This window comes from Schistocerca nitens, chromosome 4, assembly GCF_023898315.1.
Source record: "Schistocerca nitens isolate TAMUIC-IGC-003100 chromosome 4, iqSchNite1.1, whole genome shotgun sequence".
NCBI classification, from domain to species: Eukaryota; Metazoa; Arthropoda; class Insecta; order Orthoptera; family Acrididae; genus Schistocerca; species Schistocerca nitens.
The window spans coordinates 297436487-297457200 of record NC_064617.1 but is presented as its reverse complement, the minus strand read 5'-3'; the positions used below and the strand labels follow the sequence as shown (position 1 = coordinate 297457200).

The following is a 20714-nucleotide window of genomic DNA, read 5'->3' as shown; positions in this document are numbered from 1 at the left end:
CGCCGGGTTTTCATCTGGCGTGAACTAGGAATCAGATAACCACCCCTTAATGTCCTTGAAAGACACCTGTATGGAGGTCGTGGGATTATGATTGGTGCACGTACACCCCTGCATGTCTTTGACAGAGGTACTGTAACAGGTCAGGTGTATTGGGACGTCATTTTGCACCAGTATCCGCCTTTTCAGGGGTACAGTGGGTCCCACCCTCCTCCTGATGGATGACAGCGCACGGCCCACCGAGCTGCCATCGTGGAGGAGTACCTTGAAACAGAAGATATCAGGCGAATGGAGTGGCCTGCCTGTTCTCCAGACATAAGCCCCATCGAAAAAGTCTGGGATGCTCTCGGTTGACGTATCGCTGCACATCTCCGAACCCCTACGACACTTCAGGAGCTCCGACAGGCACTGGTGCAAGAATGGGAGGCTATACCCCAGAAGCTGTTCGACCACCTGATCCAGAGTATGCCAACCCGTTGTGCGGCCTGTGTACGTGTGCATGGTGATCATTTCCCATATTGATGTCGGGGTACATGCGCAGAAAACAGTGGCGTTTTGTAGCACATATCTTTCGGGTCGGTTTTCTCAACTTATCACAAATACCGTGGACTTACAGATCTGTGTCATGCGTGCTCTCTATGTGCCTTTGCTATTAGCGCCAGTTTTGTGTAGTGCCACGTTGTGTGGCACCACATTCTGCAATTATCCTTAATTTATGAGCATGAGTGTAGTTACACACGGCCCTCTTTATTAACTTTCTGCAGCATTAGATCTACACACGATCGTCTTAATTTCTATCTAACAGCCGAAATCCGAGTTCGCTTTTTCCTGTCACAAGTTTGACCTCGACCCTCGACTCATTTGAAGGGCTGACAAGTGTTACCCACATGGTGTAGCCTTGGCAATCCGTCAAGAGATACCGGAGAGTCAGCTGCTTCCGAAGGTGTTATTGTTTACAAATAGTCGGGTTTGCGTAGCACTTGTGGTGTCTGGCAGTACACACCCATGGGCTTTTCCCACGAAGCTCCTTCAGAAATGTTCCACTTGTTTTTTAAGATTTATCTAAAATATAATCTGGTCAAGATAATCCTCAGAGGGGCTAATTGTTTAGCTGTTTTCCCGACTGTTAGTGGAACCAGAAGCACCCCTAAGAACGTCCAGCGTATCTCTGGATCGCGGCCATACAACACGGAAGACCACTATGAGGCTGTTCGCGGAAAGATGCTGTCATCCACTGGGTGGTCAACAGTTATGAAGGCACAGCGACACGAGTCGATCGTCGGCTGGTGAAGCCTATGTGTTGAATTTGTTTCCGCACAGTGCTCGCAGGAATGGCTTTCTGACGCCACACATTCTAATCGGAGGTGATCGGAGTAGACCGTCGACCATCTCGTATGGTTCTGCGGACGCGACGTGATGTCTGCTCGTCAAAGACTGTTGGCTATCCTGTGCGATAGTGTATGCGTGTAAAAACATTGTCTCTGTGATATCAGAGATCCACTGTAGACACTGGTGACCTCGTAAATTCGAATTATTGTGTAATCCCCGGTACGGAATTACCCATGTGTCTTGCACCAGTCATCAATCCACGTTTATAACTGGTTTACTCGTGAAGTTCCCCCAAGTTCACTTCACACCTGTCTGTATAACTTGTTTGTAAAGTAAGCAGCGAGCAGCGCTTGTGGTGGGGGGAAGTGCCCTTTCCCGAAAAAGCTCTACAACTGCCGTACACGATGGCTAAGAATCCAGTTCCCGTCTAGCTCCGCATGCAGCGTTGGTGATTCGGTTCGCATGTATTTCTTCCTTCACTTACTCATCTGTGTATTCCGTTAATGCATTTAGTGGAAAATAAATACTGGCCTGGGGTGGGACTTCGCAATGCGTCGTCACTGATTTAAAAGGCGAGTTGCAAAAAGGTCGTTATAATCCTGCGAAATAGCCTGCAGATGCTCCTTGTGACAGTAGCGTAGACAGAAAATGGCTCTGAGCACTATGGGACTCAACATCTTAGGTCATAAGTCCCCTAGAACTTAGAACTACTTAAACCTAACTAACCTAAGGACATCACACACACCCATGCCCGAGGCAGGATTCGAACCTGCGACCGTAGCAGTCCCGCGGTTCCGGACTGCAGCGCCAGAACCGCACGGCCACCGCGGCCGGCAGCGTAGACAGAGTCTGTTCATTCTTTAGTTTATATACAGACTATAACAGACTGTTCAGATATTGTATGCAGTAATAATACCTTAAGCTGTATGTATTTACGTCGAGTTTCGATGGTACAATTAACAATCGTCAGGTCCTTAGGTACAGCAAACATAATCATGATACTATACAGAAACAAAATCATAATATCTATGTTTAGTTTTTAAATGATGAGATTTTACTGCGTTGCAATGAACCAACTGTCACTACATATATCTGTGTGGCCATCATAGTTTTAAAATCGTCGCTTATGTCAGAGGATTTCCCCATTTGCGGCCAGTCTCTTCAAATGGTTCAAATGGCTTTAAGCACTATGGGACTTAACATCTGAGGTTATCAGTCCCCTAGACTCAGAACTATTTAAACCTAACTAACCTAAAGAGATCATGCTCACAATGCAACGACGCAGCTCTGAATCTCGCGATGGGTAATTGACATAACGTTTTCGCTCATCAGTGTTGGTTTCTGCGTATTACACAACGTGGAAAACAAAAGAACATACTCAGAGTGTTTCAAAGTCTTTTTTTCACACGTTTAGGGCTGATGGATCACGTCATGAGGAACAACTTATGTTGGAGACAAAATGCTCGCTGACGCTTCCCAGCGATGATAGGCGTCCTTTAGTATTCTCCGGCCCTGGGACGACATTTCCCCGAACTAGCAGGGTCTACTATCCACGTGTGCTGCATACTGCCCACTCCAGCTAACTGATAGAGTTTCAGCAATGAAACATTAAGAATTATTTTTTGTAAGCGGAGAAATATATTTTACAAGTGAATAAAGAATCTTGATGCGCCTGCGCTGTTTCATACGGGTAGAAGGCAGGGTTATTGGTAACACGTAGACATATGCACGCCGCACACAGTGTCTACGTCCTGCCGCCTCTCAGGAGAGTTTTTTTATTTGTTTATATTTTGAGTCATTAGTCTTACAGCTGGTATGATGCTCCGGCCACAAATTCCTCTCCCGCGTGTCTCTTCATTTCATTGTAGCATCTGCAACCTATGTCCTCAAAAATTTGTTGGATGTTCTTAAATCTCTGTTTTCGTCTATAGTTTGTACCCTCGCCGGTCCCTCTAGTATTATGGAAGCAGTTTCTTGATCCATTAAAACATGTCCTATCATCCTATCTCTTAATCAAAATATCCACGGGTGTACTGCCGGTCTACAGTGTCCAACAGGCACAATATTTCGGCGATCATACATGTCGCCATCATCAGGTGAACTGACGGACTGAGCTCCTGTGAACGTGCCGGCACGGAGATCCGTACACTATGGCTGCCCAGGGGGAACTGGATTCGGTCGCGGCGGCGGCCGATTTAAATACCCTCCGCCCGCGGCGCGCTCACTCCGCCGTCCGCGCCCCGCGCCACGGTCGCGCGGTGGAACAGAGTGCGACGGCGTCTGAGATGACGTCGGTGTGACGGCTCCGTCCGCCGTGGTCGTCACAACTATACATTTGCTCGATTTACTCTTGATTAACCCAATCGCTGGTTCCCAAGCCTTGCTAAGATTATAGCCACAGTCACGGTTTATGAGGTCGTCATTGGTCAGCGAACATTTTGTCTCAAACAAAAGTTGTTCCCCTTGGTCCCCTCCCCAACAGCAACCAACCAATCACAAGTTGTTCCCCATGAGGTGATCAATAATCCTTAGACGGTTGATGCAAAGACTTTGAAACACACTGTCTAATATTTTTGAGAACGACTACTCAAGGGATCGTGATGTCACCATAAAAATATTTCAGCTCACATTCGTGGTAGTGACATAATAGCATATGAGGCGTGTTTTTTAAGTAAGTACCGTTTTGAAATTAGAAAAAGACGTGCTAAGATATCTCAACAATTTTAGTTTTACATTAAAGCCTGTACGTTAATCTACGCACTGGCGCCATTACAGTCTAATTCTTCCTTGTTTACGTTGTGTACTGAGTGTTTAAGATGCCTCCGATAATCTTGAGTCCCACTGACTGTGAAGTACGGGCTAATTTCAGATTTCTTAGTGCTAAAGGCCTAAAAGCGATCGATATTCATCGTGAGACCTGTGCAGTTTACGGGGAAAACATTATGAGTGATGGAATGGTAAGAAAGTGGGTGAGAGCATTTAAAGATGGCCGTACAAATGTGCATGATGAACAAGGGGGTGGTCCTCCCTCGGTCGTTAACGAAAGTTTGGTGGAGGAAGTGGACAATAAGGTGAGAGAAAACAGACGCTTTACGATTTCGTCCTTGCGGAAGGACTTTCCTAATGTTTCTCGTAGTGTTTTGTATGCCATTGTGACCGAGCACTTGAAATACCGAAAACTGTGCGCACGTTGGGTACCGAAAAAGTTGACGGATGTGCACAAAACCAAACGTTTAGACAGTGCATTGACTTTCCTTGAGCAGTACCACAACGACGGTGATGATTTCTTAAGCCAAACTGTTACGGGTGATGAAACACGGGTGGCCTACCTCACAGAATCAAAGCAACAGTCCATGGAAGTTGAGCAGGGGCATCGTTTTGCTGCAAGACAATGCCCGTTCGCATGTGGCGAATCAGACCAATGATCTCATCACATCTTTTCGATGGGAAACTCTAGATCATCCTCCGTACAGCCCCGATCTTGCGCCCAGTGACTACCATCTGTTCCTGTACTTGAACAAACACCTGGGTGGTCAGCGTCTTCAAGACCATGACGAAGTCAAAACAGAGGTTATGCAGTGGTTAACAAGTCATGCGGCAGACTTCTGTTCAAAAACTGGTACAACGTTATGACAAGTGCCTCAATATTGACGGAAATTATGTAAAAAATTTTGTAAAAATAAAATTACTGAGATATCTTAGCACGTCTTTTTTTAATTTCAAAACGGTACTTACTTTAAAAAACACGCCTCGTATTTATGCATTTATTGGTTAGCAGGCACGGTTTTTCAGAAATACTTTAGTTTTCACTCTGTGAATTCATACAGACCTATGTGCTCACCGAACTTACTCCAGTTCAAGTGCTGGTAAATGGCTAAACAGCCGAAACTGCAGTAATACAAACAAAGGGTACAAATTCTGACGGTTGTGGAACCACGTTGTCATTTATAAAATCCATAGGGTCAGAGGACCAACAAGCACCATAGTTGACGGTGTCAGTTGCAGCGTACCTGTGGCATGTATCCGACACGCGGACCCGGCACGCCGCTGCCGGCGCTCCCGGGTGTTGAGCCGAGGACCCGCAGCACGCCGGAGTTGAAGGTCCGCCGGCCCACGATGCAGCTCAGCAGCGTCGTCTTGCCGCAGCCGCTGGCGCCCAGCAGGCCGTAGCTGCAACACACGGGCGCGTAGAGCAGACACTGAGAGATAAGTGAAATTTGTATTCACGATACATTTATTATGTAGCTTGTAATAACCAATAATTTAGAGACGAAGGCGAATTCGGAAGAGGAGAAGATCTCAAAAGGGGCTAAGAGGGAGAAGGTACACAGAATTGAGAGAAGAGATTGGGAAAGATTCGTCGTAGAAGACGACAAAATGTATTTTGAAACTACTAGATACCCAGAACGTGTCAAATACAGTCGGTGGTAAACTGGAATCATTCAGCTATGCCATAGACCATACCGGAATATACAGAATTAGATATATGAGTGAAATTTACAGGGTGTTTCAAAAATGACCGGTATATTTGAAACGGCAATAAAAACTAAACGAGCAGCGATAGAAATACACCGTTTGTTGCGATATGCTTGGGACAACAGTACATTTTCAGGCGGACAAACTTTCGAAATTACAGTTGTTACAATTTTCAACAACAGATGGCGCTGCAAGTGATGTGAAAGATATAGACGACAACGCAGTCTGTGGGTGCGCCATTCTGTACGTCGTCTTTCTGCTGTAAGCGTCTGCTGTTCACAACGTGCAAGTGTGCTGTGGACAACATGGTTTATTCCTTAGAACAGAGGATTTTTCTGGTGTTGGAATTCCACCGCCTAGAACACAGTGTTGTTGCAACAAGGCGAAGTTTTCAACGGAGGTTTAATGTAACCAAAGGACCGAAAAGCGATACAATAAAGGATCTGTTTGAAAAATTTCAACGGACTGGGAACGTGACGGATGAACGTGCTGGAAAGGTAGGGCGACCGCGTACGGCAACCACAGAGGGCAACGCGCAGCTAGTGCAGCAGGTGATCCAACAGCGGCCTCGGGTTTCCGTTCGCCGTGTTGCAGCTGCGGTCCAAATGACGCCAACGTCCACGTATCGTCTCATGCGCCAGAGTTTACACCTCTATCCATACAAAATTCAAACGCGGCAACCCCTCAGCGCCGCTACCATTGCTGCACGAGAGACATTCGCTAACGATATAGTGCACAGGATTGATGACGGCGATATGCATGTGGGCAGCATTTGGTTTACTGACGAAGCTTATTTTTACCTGGACGGCTTCGTCAATAAACAGAACTGGCGCATATGGGGAACCGAAAAGCCCCATGTTGCAGTCCCATCGTCCCTGCATCCTCAAAAAGTACTGGTCTGGGCCGCCATTTCTTCCAAAGGAATCATTGGCCCATTTTTCAGATCCGAAACGATTACTGCATCACGCTATCTGGACATTCTTCGTGAATTTGTGGCGGTACAAACTGCCTTAGACGACACTGCGAACACCTCGTGGTTTATGCAAGATGGTGCCCGGCCACATCGCACGGCCGACGTCTTTAATTTCCTGAATGAATATTTCGATGATCGTGTGATTGCTTTGGGCTATCCGAAACATACAGGAGGCGGCGTGGATTGGCCTCCCTATTCGCCAGACATGAACCCCTGTGACTTCTTTCTGTGGGGACACTTGAAAGACCAGGTGTACCGCCAGAATCCAGGAACAATTGAACAGCTGAAGCAGTACATCTCACCTGCATGTGAAGCCATTCCGCCAGACACGTTGTCAAAGGTTTCGGGTAATTTCATTCAGAGACTACGCAATATTATTGCTACACACGGTGGATATGCGGAAAATATCGTACTATAGAGTTTCCCAGACCGCAGCGCCATCTGTTGTTGACAATTGTAACTACTGTAATTTCGAAAGTTTGTCTGCCTGAAAATGTACTGTTGTCCCAAGCATATTGCAACAAACGGTGTATTTCTATCGCTGCTCGTTTAGTTTGTATTGCCGTTTCAAATATACCGGTCATTTTTGAAACACCCTGTAGATTCGAAAATAATCTCTGATCTCTGTTATGCTGCCGAGACAAATACACTACTGACCATTAAAATTGCCACACCACGAATATGACGGGCTACAGACGCGAAATTTAACCGACAGGAAGAAGATGCTGTGATATGCAAATGATTAGCATTTCAGAGCATTCACACAAGGTTGGCACCGGTGGCGACACCTACAACGTGTTGACATGAGGAAAGTTTCCAACCGATTTCCCATACACAAACAGCAGTTGACCGGCATTTCCTGGTGAAACGTTGTTGTGATGCCTCGTGTAAGGAGGAGAAATGCAGTGAACACACATTGGAAGCGTGTATTCGTCATCGCCATACTGGCGTATCACCCGGCGTGATGGTATGGGGTGTCATTGGTTACACGTCTCTGTCACTTCTTGTTCGCATTGACGGCACTTTGAACAGTGGACGTTACATTTCAGATGTGTTACGAACCGTGGCTCTACCCTTCATTCGATCCCTGCGAAACCCTAAATTTCAGCCGGATAATGCACGACCGCATGTTGCAGGTCCTGTACGGGCCTTTCTGGACACAGAAAATGTTCGACTGCTGCGCTGGCCAGCACATTCTCCATGTCTCTCACCAATTGAAAACGTCTGGTCAATGATAGCCGAGCAACTGGCTCGTCACAATACGCCAGTCACTACTCTTGATGAACTGTGGTATCATGTTGAAGCTGCATGGGCAGCTGTACTTGTACACGTCTGTTTGACTCAATGCCCAGGCGTATCAAGGCCGTTATTACGGCAAGAGGTAGTTGTTCTGGGTACTGATTTCTCAGGATCTATGCATCCAAATTGCGTGAAAATGTAATCACATGTCAGTTCCAGTATAATATATTTGTCCAATGAATACCCGTTTATCATCTGCATTTCTTCTTGGTGTAGCAATTTTAATGGCCAGTAGTGTAGAGATATCAGCGAAATTTAGATTCTAAAATAATCTCTCATCTCTGTTATGCTGCCGAGACAGATGGTTCAGATGGCTCTGAGCACTATGGGACTTAACTTCTGAGGTCATCAGTCCCCTAGAACTTAGAACTACTTAAACCTAACTAACCTAAGGACATCACACCAATCCATGCCCTAGGCAGGATTCGAACCTGCGACCGTAGCGGTCGCGCGTTTCCAGACTTAAGCGCATAGAACCGCTCGGCCACACCGGCCGGCCTGCCGAGACAAATACCATGAATTACCGTCGTTGGTATACTAAACTGTATTGCATGGTTAGATGCAGTCATGATTGGTATTATATCGACAGGCAGAGCGTCAAATATTGTTTGACTATGAGAAGTACGAATAAATGGGCGAGGTGTATAATAAGGAATGTGTCGGTCAGCTGTCTAATGCTGTGCTGACAAGGAACCCCTTGGGTGCGAGGTCACAAGTTCAATCTTTAGTAAGGCTCATTTGAAAGTGTTGTGTTAACAATTATGATATGAAATAAATTAGCTGCTTATGACACACCATGTGCATCAGGAAGGCGTCAGAAAATGAGTGCCCGGGAGGTTCAAATGGCTCTGAGCACTATGGGACTTAACATCTGTGGTCATCAGTCCCCTAGAACTTAGAACTACGTAAACCTAACTAACCTAAGGACATCACACACATCCATGCCCGATGCCCGGGAGGGATTTATGTATTACACTTCACAAAGTGGACATCGTCGACATTCAATAGATGTTCAAAACAAACCATTAAGATGCACCACGAACACCGAATGAAAAATAGCGCGCCACAGTGATCACAAAGGTTCGCACCAAGATCGAAGGCGAACTTCTTGGGAATTACAAACTGTGAAGGACGTTCAGCTAGGTATCCACCCTTAAGGAATGCAGACAGATCATATTGGAGTAACAGGGTGATGAAACCTGATGATATGTGACGGCATGCAGCCGAATGCGAAACAGTCTGTCGTGGAGCTTCTCGTGAAACTGGCTACTCTTTAAGGCGTATCTGCAGGCAGTGCGATATGATTTATAATCACGGAAAAAACAAACATCCAGAGCTGATTTTGACCAGTGGTTCCAGGTGGTACGAACTGCAGTATCACACATTCCGTTGCGGTCGCGGTTACAACAGTCCTCAAAATGTCTTCCGCGAATGGCATCCCTTAATCGCCCAAACAAGTGGAAGCCCGACGGGGCTAGGTCAGGGCTGTAGGGTGGATGGCGTAGCACTGTCCCGACCCGGTTTTGCGGTGTGTTAAGCATTCCTCAGGCTTGCGTAGGCCCGATCGTTATCTCCTGGGTTTCTGTGGCGCCGAAGTCGCCGGAAGCGCGTCTTGAGTTTTGTTAATGTGTTAACATATGCTTATGAATTAATGGTACCGCCTCTTGGCATCACATCAATGAGAATCGCACCTTCACAGTCCCAGGACGCGGTGATCATAACCGTACCGGCGGAAGCAGTTGCTTGGAATTTTTTTCTCCTATGGGGAGTGGGAATGGCGCCATTCCATCGACTGTCGTTTTGTTTTGGGCTCAAAATTGTGAACGCAAGTTTCATCACCTGTCACAATCCAGGACAAGAATGCCTCCCCCTCAGCGTAAGAACGTTGCAACAAATCATGACAAATGTTTTTCCTGTGCGATTTGTGATCCACCGTTAGACACCGCGGGACTCATCTTGCACACACTTTTGAATATCGGAAATGCCGATAATTGCATCCACACTTCCTTCGCCGATTGACAGATGTAGCGCCAACTGCCGAGTTGTAATGTGTCTGTCGTCACGAAGGACATCAGCTCGCTGCAACATGTCAGGTGTGACAGCCGTGGATGGTCTCCCCGACCGTTGCAAGTCGTGCAGCTCCGCCGAACCGCCTTCTGATGACCTCACCCACCATGCCCATCGACTAAGTGTACTTCTGTCGACAGCAGATACTCCACAGACTTTGCACAAGCGTTTGTGAATATTCAGGAGGGATAGTTTGCTCTAAAAGAGTATGCTTTTTATACACAGGCCACGAATTAACCAAATGAAAATTATTTTGACCAACTATTGGCCAAAAGCAAATTATTTTGACCAGCTATTGGCCAAAAGCAGTGCTCATACCATAGGTGTAGTTCCCTTACGTCCATTTTTCCACCCTTGCGCGCTGTAAAGTAAATATTCCCAACAGCCGTTGAGAGATCACGTAGACGAGAAACAATCGTAGGGGACAGAGCACCTCCAACTCCTCGCAGCACAATAAATAACTTTCCAGCCAATTTATAACCCAGATTAACACTCGGCATAATTGTGTACGAATGCGTTAAATCACTGATGTTAGTTGATCTTGGTACACCTCTCTTGGTACCCCCGATTTCCAGAGTTCCTATCATATACACGCCTTCTTCAAATCCAGATTGGTCTGGCTTGAAAACAAAATCCTTACTGAACGATGGGATAAGTTTGTTTATCTCATCTGCAAATTTTCAGACCGTTTCCTAAGTTTTTTCTGCACCATCAAGTTTACGCTTTGTTTGAAATTTCGTTATCTTAGACGTCCAATTCTGTAGTACTGTTCGAAGTTACGCAGCCATACGCTGCTTCCCTTGAAATCACTGTAGTCTATGTCGCGCCCAATTTGTTGTGCCTAATGCAGTAAGTCGCTTTCATGTACATCCTATATATTGCATCGAGCATTCTTGAAATGTGCAAATACCTGTTTTTGTAACAAGTGCACCTTGTCCTCGCTTGAATATCCGTAGCTTTTATTATGCACTACAAGGTAATATTTCTGCGGACTTATTCGAAATCTGTTCGTAATTTGTTTTTTACTATTCTCCTGATGATGATCTTCCATGTACGTAGTTTTATTTAGTAACTGCTCCTTGGACAACGACTGGTCTTTACTACGTTTCACTGGAGACTGGCTCCCTGTACGACCAGGATGGCTCGACACCTGTTTCAAAATCACTTGCACTTGTAAAGCACGTATGGTCATCATTTTACTCCTCATATACATTGTCCGCACAGCCGAGCGTATACAACGTCACACATTCCACTGACTCGTGATGCTAATATTTTATCTGCCACTTCTTTCTCACTCTGCGAAATTCCTTGGGTCCCTTTCTGACGGAAGTCAACTTCGGCAACTGTGGTTTGCTTCGTTTATCGTAGCCATTGATCTGCTTTGTAGTAATGTTATTAATACTCTTCGGCTAAACAGTTCAACTACGCTGGTAGACAATGTAGGGGGCGTCGAATGCCGTAAACAGTCCTTTTGCGTCCTCGCGCTCAAGGGCTTCCTTGTGAGTGGCTTTTTCTATGATCATCAAAAAAATGGTTCAAATGACTCTGAGCACTATGGGACTCAACTGCTGAGGTCATAAGTCCCCTAAAACTTAGAACTACTTAAACCTAACTAACCTAAGGACAACACACACTTCCATGCCCGAGGCAGGATTCGAACCTGCGACCGTAGCGGTCGCGCGGTTCCAGACTGTAGCGCCAGAACCGCTCGGCCACCAGCGGCCGGCTATGATCATCGGTCGGGTATGTCTTGACACGTTTTACGGCGGAGCACTCAAAGTTGGTTTCTTTTTCTGTGAGTGCGCAATTCGACAGTGTGACTCTTCGGACGTCGCAGTATTGTTAGGTTCTGGAGTCGCTCCATACGATTTATGGAGAGACTACGAAGCATCGGCACCAAATATATCGCAGCAGTCATCCGACGTGGGGAGCATCTAAAAACACATCTGTGAAGTCAAATGGCATTTGTCAAAACAAATTCCCGAATATAAAACGTGTCACATGGGTGCTTGTCAGCTTTCTATTTATCTATTTTATAATTCTCTCGCATTAGCTCAGCAGATTAAAATTACACATGTGCCATAAATGACCATTTAAGTACAAGGATTGTATGTAATTTTTATTTAAAAAACTGTAGCACTGTAGTAACTAGTCATAATCTACGTCACTTGGGTTGTCTCTTCAGCCCAAGTAATGTAGATTATGACTAGTTACTACGGTGCTACAGTTTTATACTTGCCATGGCCAGACTTTGGCTTGCAGTAGTTTAGTGTCACTTGCTTCTGAAGAAGGCCAAATTATTTTGGCTGAAACCTGGGTAAAGTTTGGTTTCTATTTGCAACTGATGCTGATGTGTTACATGTTCTATCCTATTTGTATTCAATATTTTTCATATGAAGCCGGATGTCAAACAAAATTATTGGATTTTTTCAGGGTCCATTCGAAATGGCTGATGCTATAAGCGATGCTATTGTAGCACGCTTTCAAAGTTTGATCTTGATATCGCATGTGTCTCGGCATTCAGTGCATACAATACAAACGCTAATTTTGGAAAAAAATAGAACTGCATATACCCTGCTGATGGATAAAAATCCAGATACATTTAAAATTGGATGCCTGGCTCATGTTTTGAATAACACATTCAAACACGCTAATAACCAGTCGGAACTCGATGTGGAATCTGTGGTTTTCAAAATGTTCAGTATTTTCTCGTTTTCCGCCTTGTGAAGGGAACAGTAGAAGAAGTTTGTAGCCTTTGTGCAATTGGAATGGACGGAGCCAAACAAACATGTGACTACAAGGTTACTTTCTTTGGATATAGCTATACAAAAGATTTTGAAAGTTTACCCAGCAATAATTTCCTATTTCATATCGATTGGTAATGAATGTCCTAAATCCATTAAGACATTATTATCCATTACAGCAGACGATGAAAGCGACGTGGAATCGCGTATATTGAGTAAGACGTCTTTATACTTAGATTTTTGTGCCAATGTATGCACAATGTTTCAAAAACTTGGCGTAGCAGGACAACCGCTTCGACCCAATTATACATAATTTTAGAGAATGTGGCAGAAGGACTGTAGACAAGAACTGATGAAAAGTTGTTTGGGGCGCATTTACATCTTGCACGAAACCGCGCTGTTCAGAAAGCTTATGAAGCATCTGTTTTAGATTTTAAATTATATTATCAAAATGTACTTGCTTATCTCCAGAGCCACTTTGATTTTAATGAATAAAATCCACTAAAAAGCTGGAACCAATGTCACTCACAGGTGAGTTGACGTTTACAGAACTTTGTGATGCTGCTTCTATCTTAGGATTCGATTCAGATGAAGGATTTTCAACCGATGAACTATTTGAAGACTACAGAAAATATTGACCCACAGCGATCAAAATCAAAGTGTAGAAAGAAAATGGGTACAAATATTAAAAAGCGCAAAAGATCGTAAGTTAAATATGTTATTTGATACTGTATCTCGCGCTTTAAGTATACCGCCCTCAAATGCATGTGTGGAACGCGTTTTTTCTTTAATGACCATGAAATGGACAAATATCCGTAACCGTTGGTCTTTGGACTTCACACGTTTGGAATTTGTTAGTACCTACAAAAATGACGCCACATTGTTGAAAGCTAGTCTTAGTAACAAAAAATATTCATGGAAAAATAATAAATATATTTATGTAATAATAGTAATAATAAAATAATACATTATCTATTTTCCAACACTCGATGGTCCATAATACCCCCCCTCCCCCCCTTTTTTCAAGCAATTGTCCCGATTTATGAACCCTGAGAGGTGGAACATCTACTGTCTTCCCACATCCCCAAAGACGTTTATCATCACATCAACACTTACTCTCAAATATTATTAAACAATTTATCTACTTGTGTGAATATCTTACTTGCATTCTTTTTGTGTGTGTGGTATTTGTGTTTTCTGAACGCCACCTCGGTGAAACAAGTAACGTTTGCTTGCTTGTAGGCCCCTGTGGAAAAGGACGCATAGCTGGGCTACAGTAGTATTAGCTTTTGATGTTGTTATTGTTGTGGTCTTCAGTCCGAAGACTAGTTTGATGCAGCTCTCCACGTTATTCTTTCTGTGGGACCCTCTTCATCTCCGAATAACTACTGCAACTTACATCCTTCTGAATCTGCTTAGTATAGTGACCTCTTGAGCTCCCTTAGTGATTTTTACCCCTCACACTTCCCTCCAATACTAAATTGGTGATCCCTTGATGTCTCAGAATGTGTCCTACGAACCGATCTTTTCATCGCGTCAAGTTGTGCCATAAATTTCGATTGTCACCAATTATATTCAGTACCTCCTCATTAGTTATGTGATCTAACTATCTAATCTTCACCATTCTTCTGTAGCACCACATTTAAAAAAAACTTCTCTTTTTGTCTAAACGTCTATCTTCCGTGTTTCACTTCCATACATCGCTACACTATATACAAATACTTTCATAAGAGACTTCCTGACACTTAAACCTATATTCGATGTTAACAAATTTATCTTCTTCAGAAACACTTTACTTACCATTGCGAGCCTACATTTTACACTCCTGGAAATTGAAATAAGAACACCGTGAATTCATTGTCCCAGGAAGGGGAAACTTTATTGACACATTCCTGGGGTCAGATACATCACATGATCACACTGACAGAACCACAGGCACATAGACACAGGCAACAGAGCATGCACAATGTCGGCACTAGTACAGTGTATCTCCACCTTTCGCAGCAATGCAGGCTGCTATTCTCCCATGGAGACGATCGTAGAGATGCTGGATGTAGTCCTGTGGAACGCCTTGCCATGCCATTTCCACCTGGCGCCTCAGTTGGACCAGCGTTCGTGCTGGACGTGCAGACCGCGTGAGACGACGCTTCATCCAGTCCCAAACATGCTCAATGGGGGACAGATCCGGAGATCTTGCTGGCCAGGGTAGTTGACTTACACCTTCTAGAGCACGTTGGGTGGCACGGGATACATGCGGACGTGCATTGTCCTGTTGGAACAGCAAGTTCCCTTGCCGGTCTAGGAATGGTAGAACGATGGGTTCGATGACGGTTTGGATATACCGTGCACTATTCAGTGTCCCCTCGACGATCACCAGTGGTGTACGGCCAGTGTAGGAGATCGCTCCCCACACCATGATGCCGGGTGTTGGCCCTGTGTGCCTCGGTCGTATGCAGTCCTGATTGTGGCGCTCACCTGCACGGCGCCAAACACGCATACGACCATCATTGGCACCAAGGCAGAAGCGACTCTCATCGCTGAAGACGACACGTCTCCATTCGTCCCTCCATTCACGCCTGTCGCGACACCACTGGAGGCGGGCTGCACGATGTTGGGGCGTGAGCGGAAGACGGCCTAACGGTGTGCGGGACCGTAGCCCAGCTTCATGGAGACGGTTGCGAATGGTCCTCGCCGATACCCCAGGAGCAACAGTGTCCCTAATTTGCTGGGAAGTGGCGGTGCGGTCCCCTACGGCACTGCGTAGGATCCTACGGTCTTGGCGTGCATCCGTGCGTCGCTGCGGTCCGGTCCCAGGTCGACGGGCACGTGCACCTTCCGCCGACCACTGGCGACAACATCGATGTACTGTGGAGACCTCACGCCCCACGTGTTGAGCAATTCGGCGGTACGTCCACCCGGCCTCCCGCATGCCCACTATACGCCCTCGCTCAAAGTCCGTCAACTGCACATACGGTTCACGTCCACGCTGTCGCGGCATGCTACTAGTGTTAAAGACTGCGATGGAGCTCCGTATGCCACGGCAAACTGGCTGACACTGACGGCGGCGGTGCACAAATGCTGCGCAGCTAGCGCCATTCGACGGCCAACACCGCGGTTCCTGGTGTGTCCGCTGTGCCGTGCGTGTGATCATTGCTTGTACAGCCCTCTCGCAGTGTCCGGAGCAAGAATTGTGGGTCTGACACACCGGTGTCAATGTGTTCTTTTTTCCATTTCCAGGAGTGTATATCGTGTCTACTTCGGCCATCATCCGTTATTTTACTGCCAAAATATTAAAACTCTTCTACTGCTTTAAGTGTATAGTTTTATAATCTAGTTCCCTCAGCTTCAACTGATTTAATTAAACTACATTCTATTATCCCTGTTTTGCTTTTGTCGATGTTCATTTTATATCCATATTTCAGCATACTGTCCATTAAGTTCAACTGCACTTCCAAGTAATTATAAGAGAGACAAATCTCAAAGTTTTTATATTGTCTCCCTGAACTTTGATTCCTTCTTTAAATTTTTCTTTGGTTTCCTTTACTGCTTGCTTTGTGTACAGATTGAATAACATCGAGGATACTACCATCTGAGCTACCCAAGAACGACTCACGATCCGTCCTCACAGCTTCAATTCTGCCAGTACTTCGTCTTCTACCTTCCAAATTTCACAGCAGCTCTTCTGCATACCTGGTGGAGCACTTGCTAGCGAAAGGCAAAGGTCTCGAGTTCGAGTCTCGGTCTGGCACACAGTTGTAAGCCGCCAGGAAGTTACATATCAGCGCACACCCCGCTGCAGAGTGAAAATCTTATTCTGGAAACGTCGAGGATAGGCTACAACGTGACTCCTCCCTTCTCAGTCTTTTTTTTTCCTTTATATGGCTCTCGATTCTAATAATTACCGTCTGGTTTCTGTACAGTTGAAAATAGCCTTTCGCTGCCTGAATTTTTGACCATACTACCATCAGAATTTCAAAGAGAGTATTGCACTCAACATTGTCAAAATCTTTCTCTAAGTCAACAAATGCTATGAACGTAGGTTTGTCTTTCTTTAGGCTGTGTTCTAAGATAAGTCGTAGGGTCAGTATTGCCTCGCGTGTCATGTAACAATGATAGTTGAATAGGCACAGCAATTGAAACCAGTTAGAGGAAACTAGAAGCAGTTACCATCGTTATAACAGGATATTTCAAGAACGGTACTTCTAAAATTCATCTCTGTACGCTCTACTTTGTCTTTAGTTTTAACTTCGAAATAGTGAATATACAAGCGCAAGCGCACACACGCACAATGTTCGGAAGAGCTGAAGTGTGTTTATTTGGAAGTTAGTACTCTCTACAGCTATGGGATGAGCCTGGACGTCACACCTCTCCTTTTATCGTTCGGTGTAGCAGTTCGTTGACTTCCGTGTGGGTAATTACCACCTAGACAGCGACGACCAAGTTACGCAAAACTGTAGTCCTCTTCGTTGAAAGCCGGAAGCAGAGAACAGCTGCATCGCCGAAAACTGTTTCTGAATTATTCGGGTACGTGCCGTTCCGCCAGTGACGCAGATCCGTTCGATCGGTAGGCGCGAGGGCCAAAGACATGCAAACGTTGTAAAAGGAAGTACCCTCGGGGAGAAAGTCGTGCAGGTCACTGACATGTTACGCATATCACTACTGCTACTTTGGGAGCAGAAGAAACGGGGGAGGTCAGTGGCTTTCCAGAAGGAAATCCATACGAAGTGGGGGAGGGTGCAAAGTATAGAGGAACTGACATGCGCTTAGTTTCTCCGCGTTCGTTGTCAGAATATCTAATTAGCAGTAGTGTGCTGTCTGGTAAGTTGTATGTCGGTGAGAAAATTGGAACGCAGTCGGTGCAGTCAGATGAAACAGCAAAGTCTGCAAAAGGTGGGATCCAACTGACACAAAGTTAATATGAAATCGAAACGCTTATGCCTTACGAACTTCAGAGCTACGTTCTTTATATTTATTTATTCGTCTTGTCAGTCTCAAACGACATACTACTCTAATATCAACATCTTAACGAAGGGAAAAATATAAATATTGAAAATCTTAGATCACTGCAGGACAGAATTTGGTAACCTCACGGGTAGTAATAATAGTTTCTGTTACGTCTTCCGCGGTAGACCATACTGGTAGTAAGTGAAACTGTAAGGAATCGATTGACATCTGATCATCCTCACATTCACAAAACGCATACTCCGCGCCCCTTATGATATAAAAAAGGATTCATTTGAGCGAGTTCCATGTTGTCATTCTTCTGTGTGGCCACGAGAGAATTATTTGTTGTGCATCACCCATATTTCCAGATGTTAGGTTCTAACGCTTCGCATTTTTAACCTCGTAAGCAGTAGTGGTACTGTGAGTGTCTCAGTTGTCTTCATGATTCGACTTCAATCGTGAAGGTACTTGCTGGTATCTATACAATGAACTTCAATTATGGGTTTGTCACTTCTCGTCGTATGGCAGGAGATGCAATGCCAGCAAGACAGCAAAATGTCTGCAGAAGAATGGACTGAATACAGCCTGTGTTGGTTCTGAGTACCTCATAGCTACACCCACTGCCTTGGTGTGGTGGGATCTGTATCACACAGTGTACAGTTATTCAGCTGTAGAATTGTACAAAGAAAGTTTTGATAGGCTTGACGTTCAGACAGTGCCGTCGAAAGACAAAGTGCTCTTGGGTGCTTTAGCGTTGCGCAGTGTTTAGTGGTTCCCCGTCCCAGGAGAGGTTTAGACTCTTCTTTGTCTCTGTCTATCCCTCAGATGGAAAAAGCATGTCTGTCTTTTCAGTGGGTTCAGCTTGAAGTGGTTTCTACTATAGATTGTGGAGAAGCAAATTTTCCTCTATTGTCTGAAACTTCTTCTCATCCGCTGTAGCACATATGATAATCAGCATGGATGAAACTTTGGATCTCACTACATCTACATTACACACATATTCCCCAAGCCACCGTGAGGTACATGGCGGAGGGTTCCTTGTATCAGAGCTAATTTCCTCTCCTCTTCCACTAGCGAATATGTCTCTATATGTCTCCGTTCGGGCCCTAATTCCTCTTATTTTTGTGGTCTTAGTGTGAAATGTATGGAGGCGGCAGCAGACTCATTCTGCAGTTAGCTTCAATTGTCGGTTCTCTGTATTTTCACAATAGTGTTTCGCGAAAAGAACATCGCCTTCCCTCGAGGGACTCCCATTTGAGTTCACGAAGCATATCAGTAATACGTGCACGATGATCTAACCTACCGGTAACAAATATAGCAGCCCGCCTATGAATTGCTTCAGTGTCTGTCTTCATTCCGAAAGCAAAACTACTGTCTATTTGCCTCTGTACAAGCCCTAATTTGTCCCATTTTATCTTGGTGGTCCTTATGCGAAACGAACGTAGGCAAGAGAATCGTTCTGCAGTCAGCTTCACATGTCAGTTCCCTATCTTTTTTCGATAGTGTTTCGCGAAAAGATCGTCGTCTTCCCTCAAGGGATTCCTATTTGAGTTCACGAAGCATATCGGCAAAACTTGCACGATGATCGAACCCACCAGTAACAAATCTAGCAGCTCGCCTCCCCTGGCGGGCTACCCAAACACACGAACAGTACTCAAGAACTAGTGTTCTATACACGGTCTCCTTTATACATGAACTACACTTTCCTAAAATTCATCCAGTAAACCCAAGTCGACCATTCCCCTTCCCTACTGCCGCCCTTGCGTGCTCGTTCCGTGTCATCTCACTTTGCAACGTTACACCTGGATATTTAATCGACGTGACTGTGTCAGGCAGCACACTACGAGGGTTGGAACTTAAATAGTGGCAACTATTTATTCACAACCGATACAGAAGAGTTACATGTTTGCACCTGTTACTGTCCTTAAAAGTAGTCACCTGCGTTGTGTAGAACCCGTTGCCAGCGAGGACTGAAGTCCGTGGAGTATGGTGGATGGTGGAGTACTTCCCTGTCCCATCGACCGAACAGAGCAACCACAGCTTGCGCTGAATGCGCCCACGCTTTGTCGTGCAAAATGATCGGTTGATTGTGCAGAAAGTGTCGCCGCTTATTTCGTGAAGCTAGTCGCAGATGATGCTCCAAAAACAAACAGTAATATTGTGCATTGACGAGCGTGGAGGAACGTAATGCGTTAGGATAACACCATCAGAGTCGTATACGAGAATCACCATAACTTTAGACCGCTCCATCCGCACCATCAACAGAACAGGCTCTGCTTACGGTATACTACGCCTTCCACATTACTGGCAACTGGTTCTACACAACGCTGGTGACTACTTTGAAGGACAGTAACAGGTGCAAACATGTAGCTCTTTTGTATCGCTTGTGAATAAATAGTTGGCACTACTTAAGCCCCAGCCCTCGTATTAATGTTGTATTCGCACATTAAGGGATGATTTTCCGTACTCATGTTAGTTCCCTTACATTTTTCTATATTTAGAGCAAGCTGCCGTTCGGAATATCAAATAAGGATTCTATCTAAATCATCCTGTATGCTCCTACAGTCAAACGATGACGATACTCCCCCCCCCCCCTCCCCGACGCGTTAGACCACAGCAACATCAGCAAATAGTCGCAGACTGCTGTTCACCCTACCTGTCAAATCATTTATGTTTATAGAGGACAACAGCGGTCGTAACATACTTCCCTGGGGGACTCCTGACGTTACCCTTGTCTCTCATGAACACTCGTCATCCAGGACAATTATTCTGTTACTTAAGAAATATTTCAGCCACTCACATATCTGGGTACCTAATCATTATGCTAAGAGTCTACGATGGGGCACCGTTCAGTACGATATTTATATTGAAGTTAAACATAGAAG

The 20714-nt window shown here is 45.1% G+C and overlaps 1 protein-coding gene across 1 annotated transcript in view; it reads right to left on the bottom strand.

The window, feature by feature from the left end:
* Positions 1 to 20714, bottom strand: part of LOC126253311 (ABC transporter G family member 23-like) — a 591420-nt gene that overhangs the window by 168348 nt on the left and 402358 nt on the right. The window contains exon 5 of the mRNA XM_049954545.1: positions 5337 to 5496. Coding sequence (XP_049810502.1) covers positions 5337 to 5496 — 160 coding nt within the window. The remainder of the gene's footprint in view (positions 1 to 5336; positions 5497 to 20714) is intronic.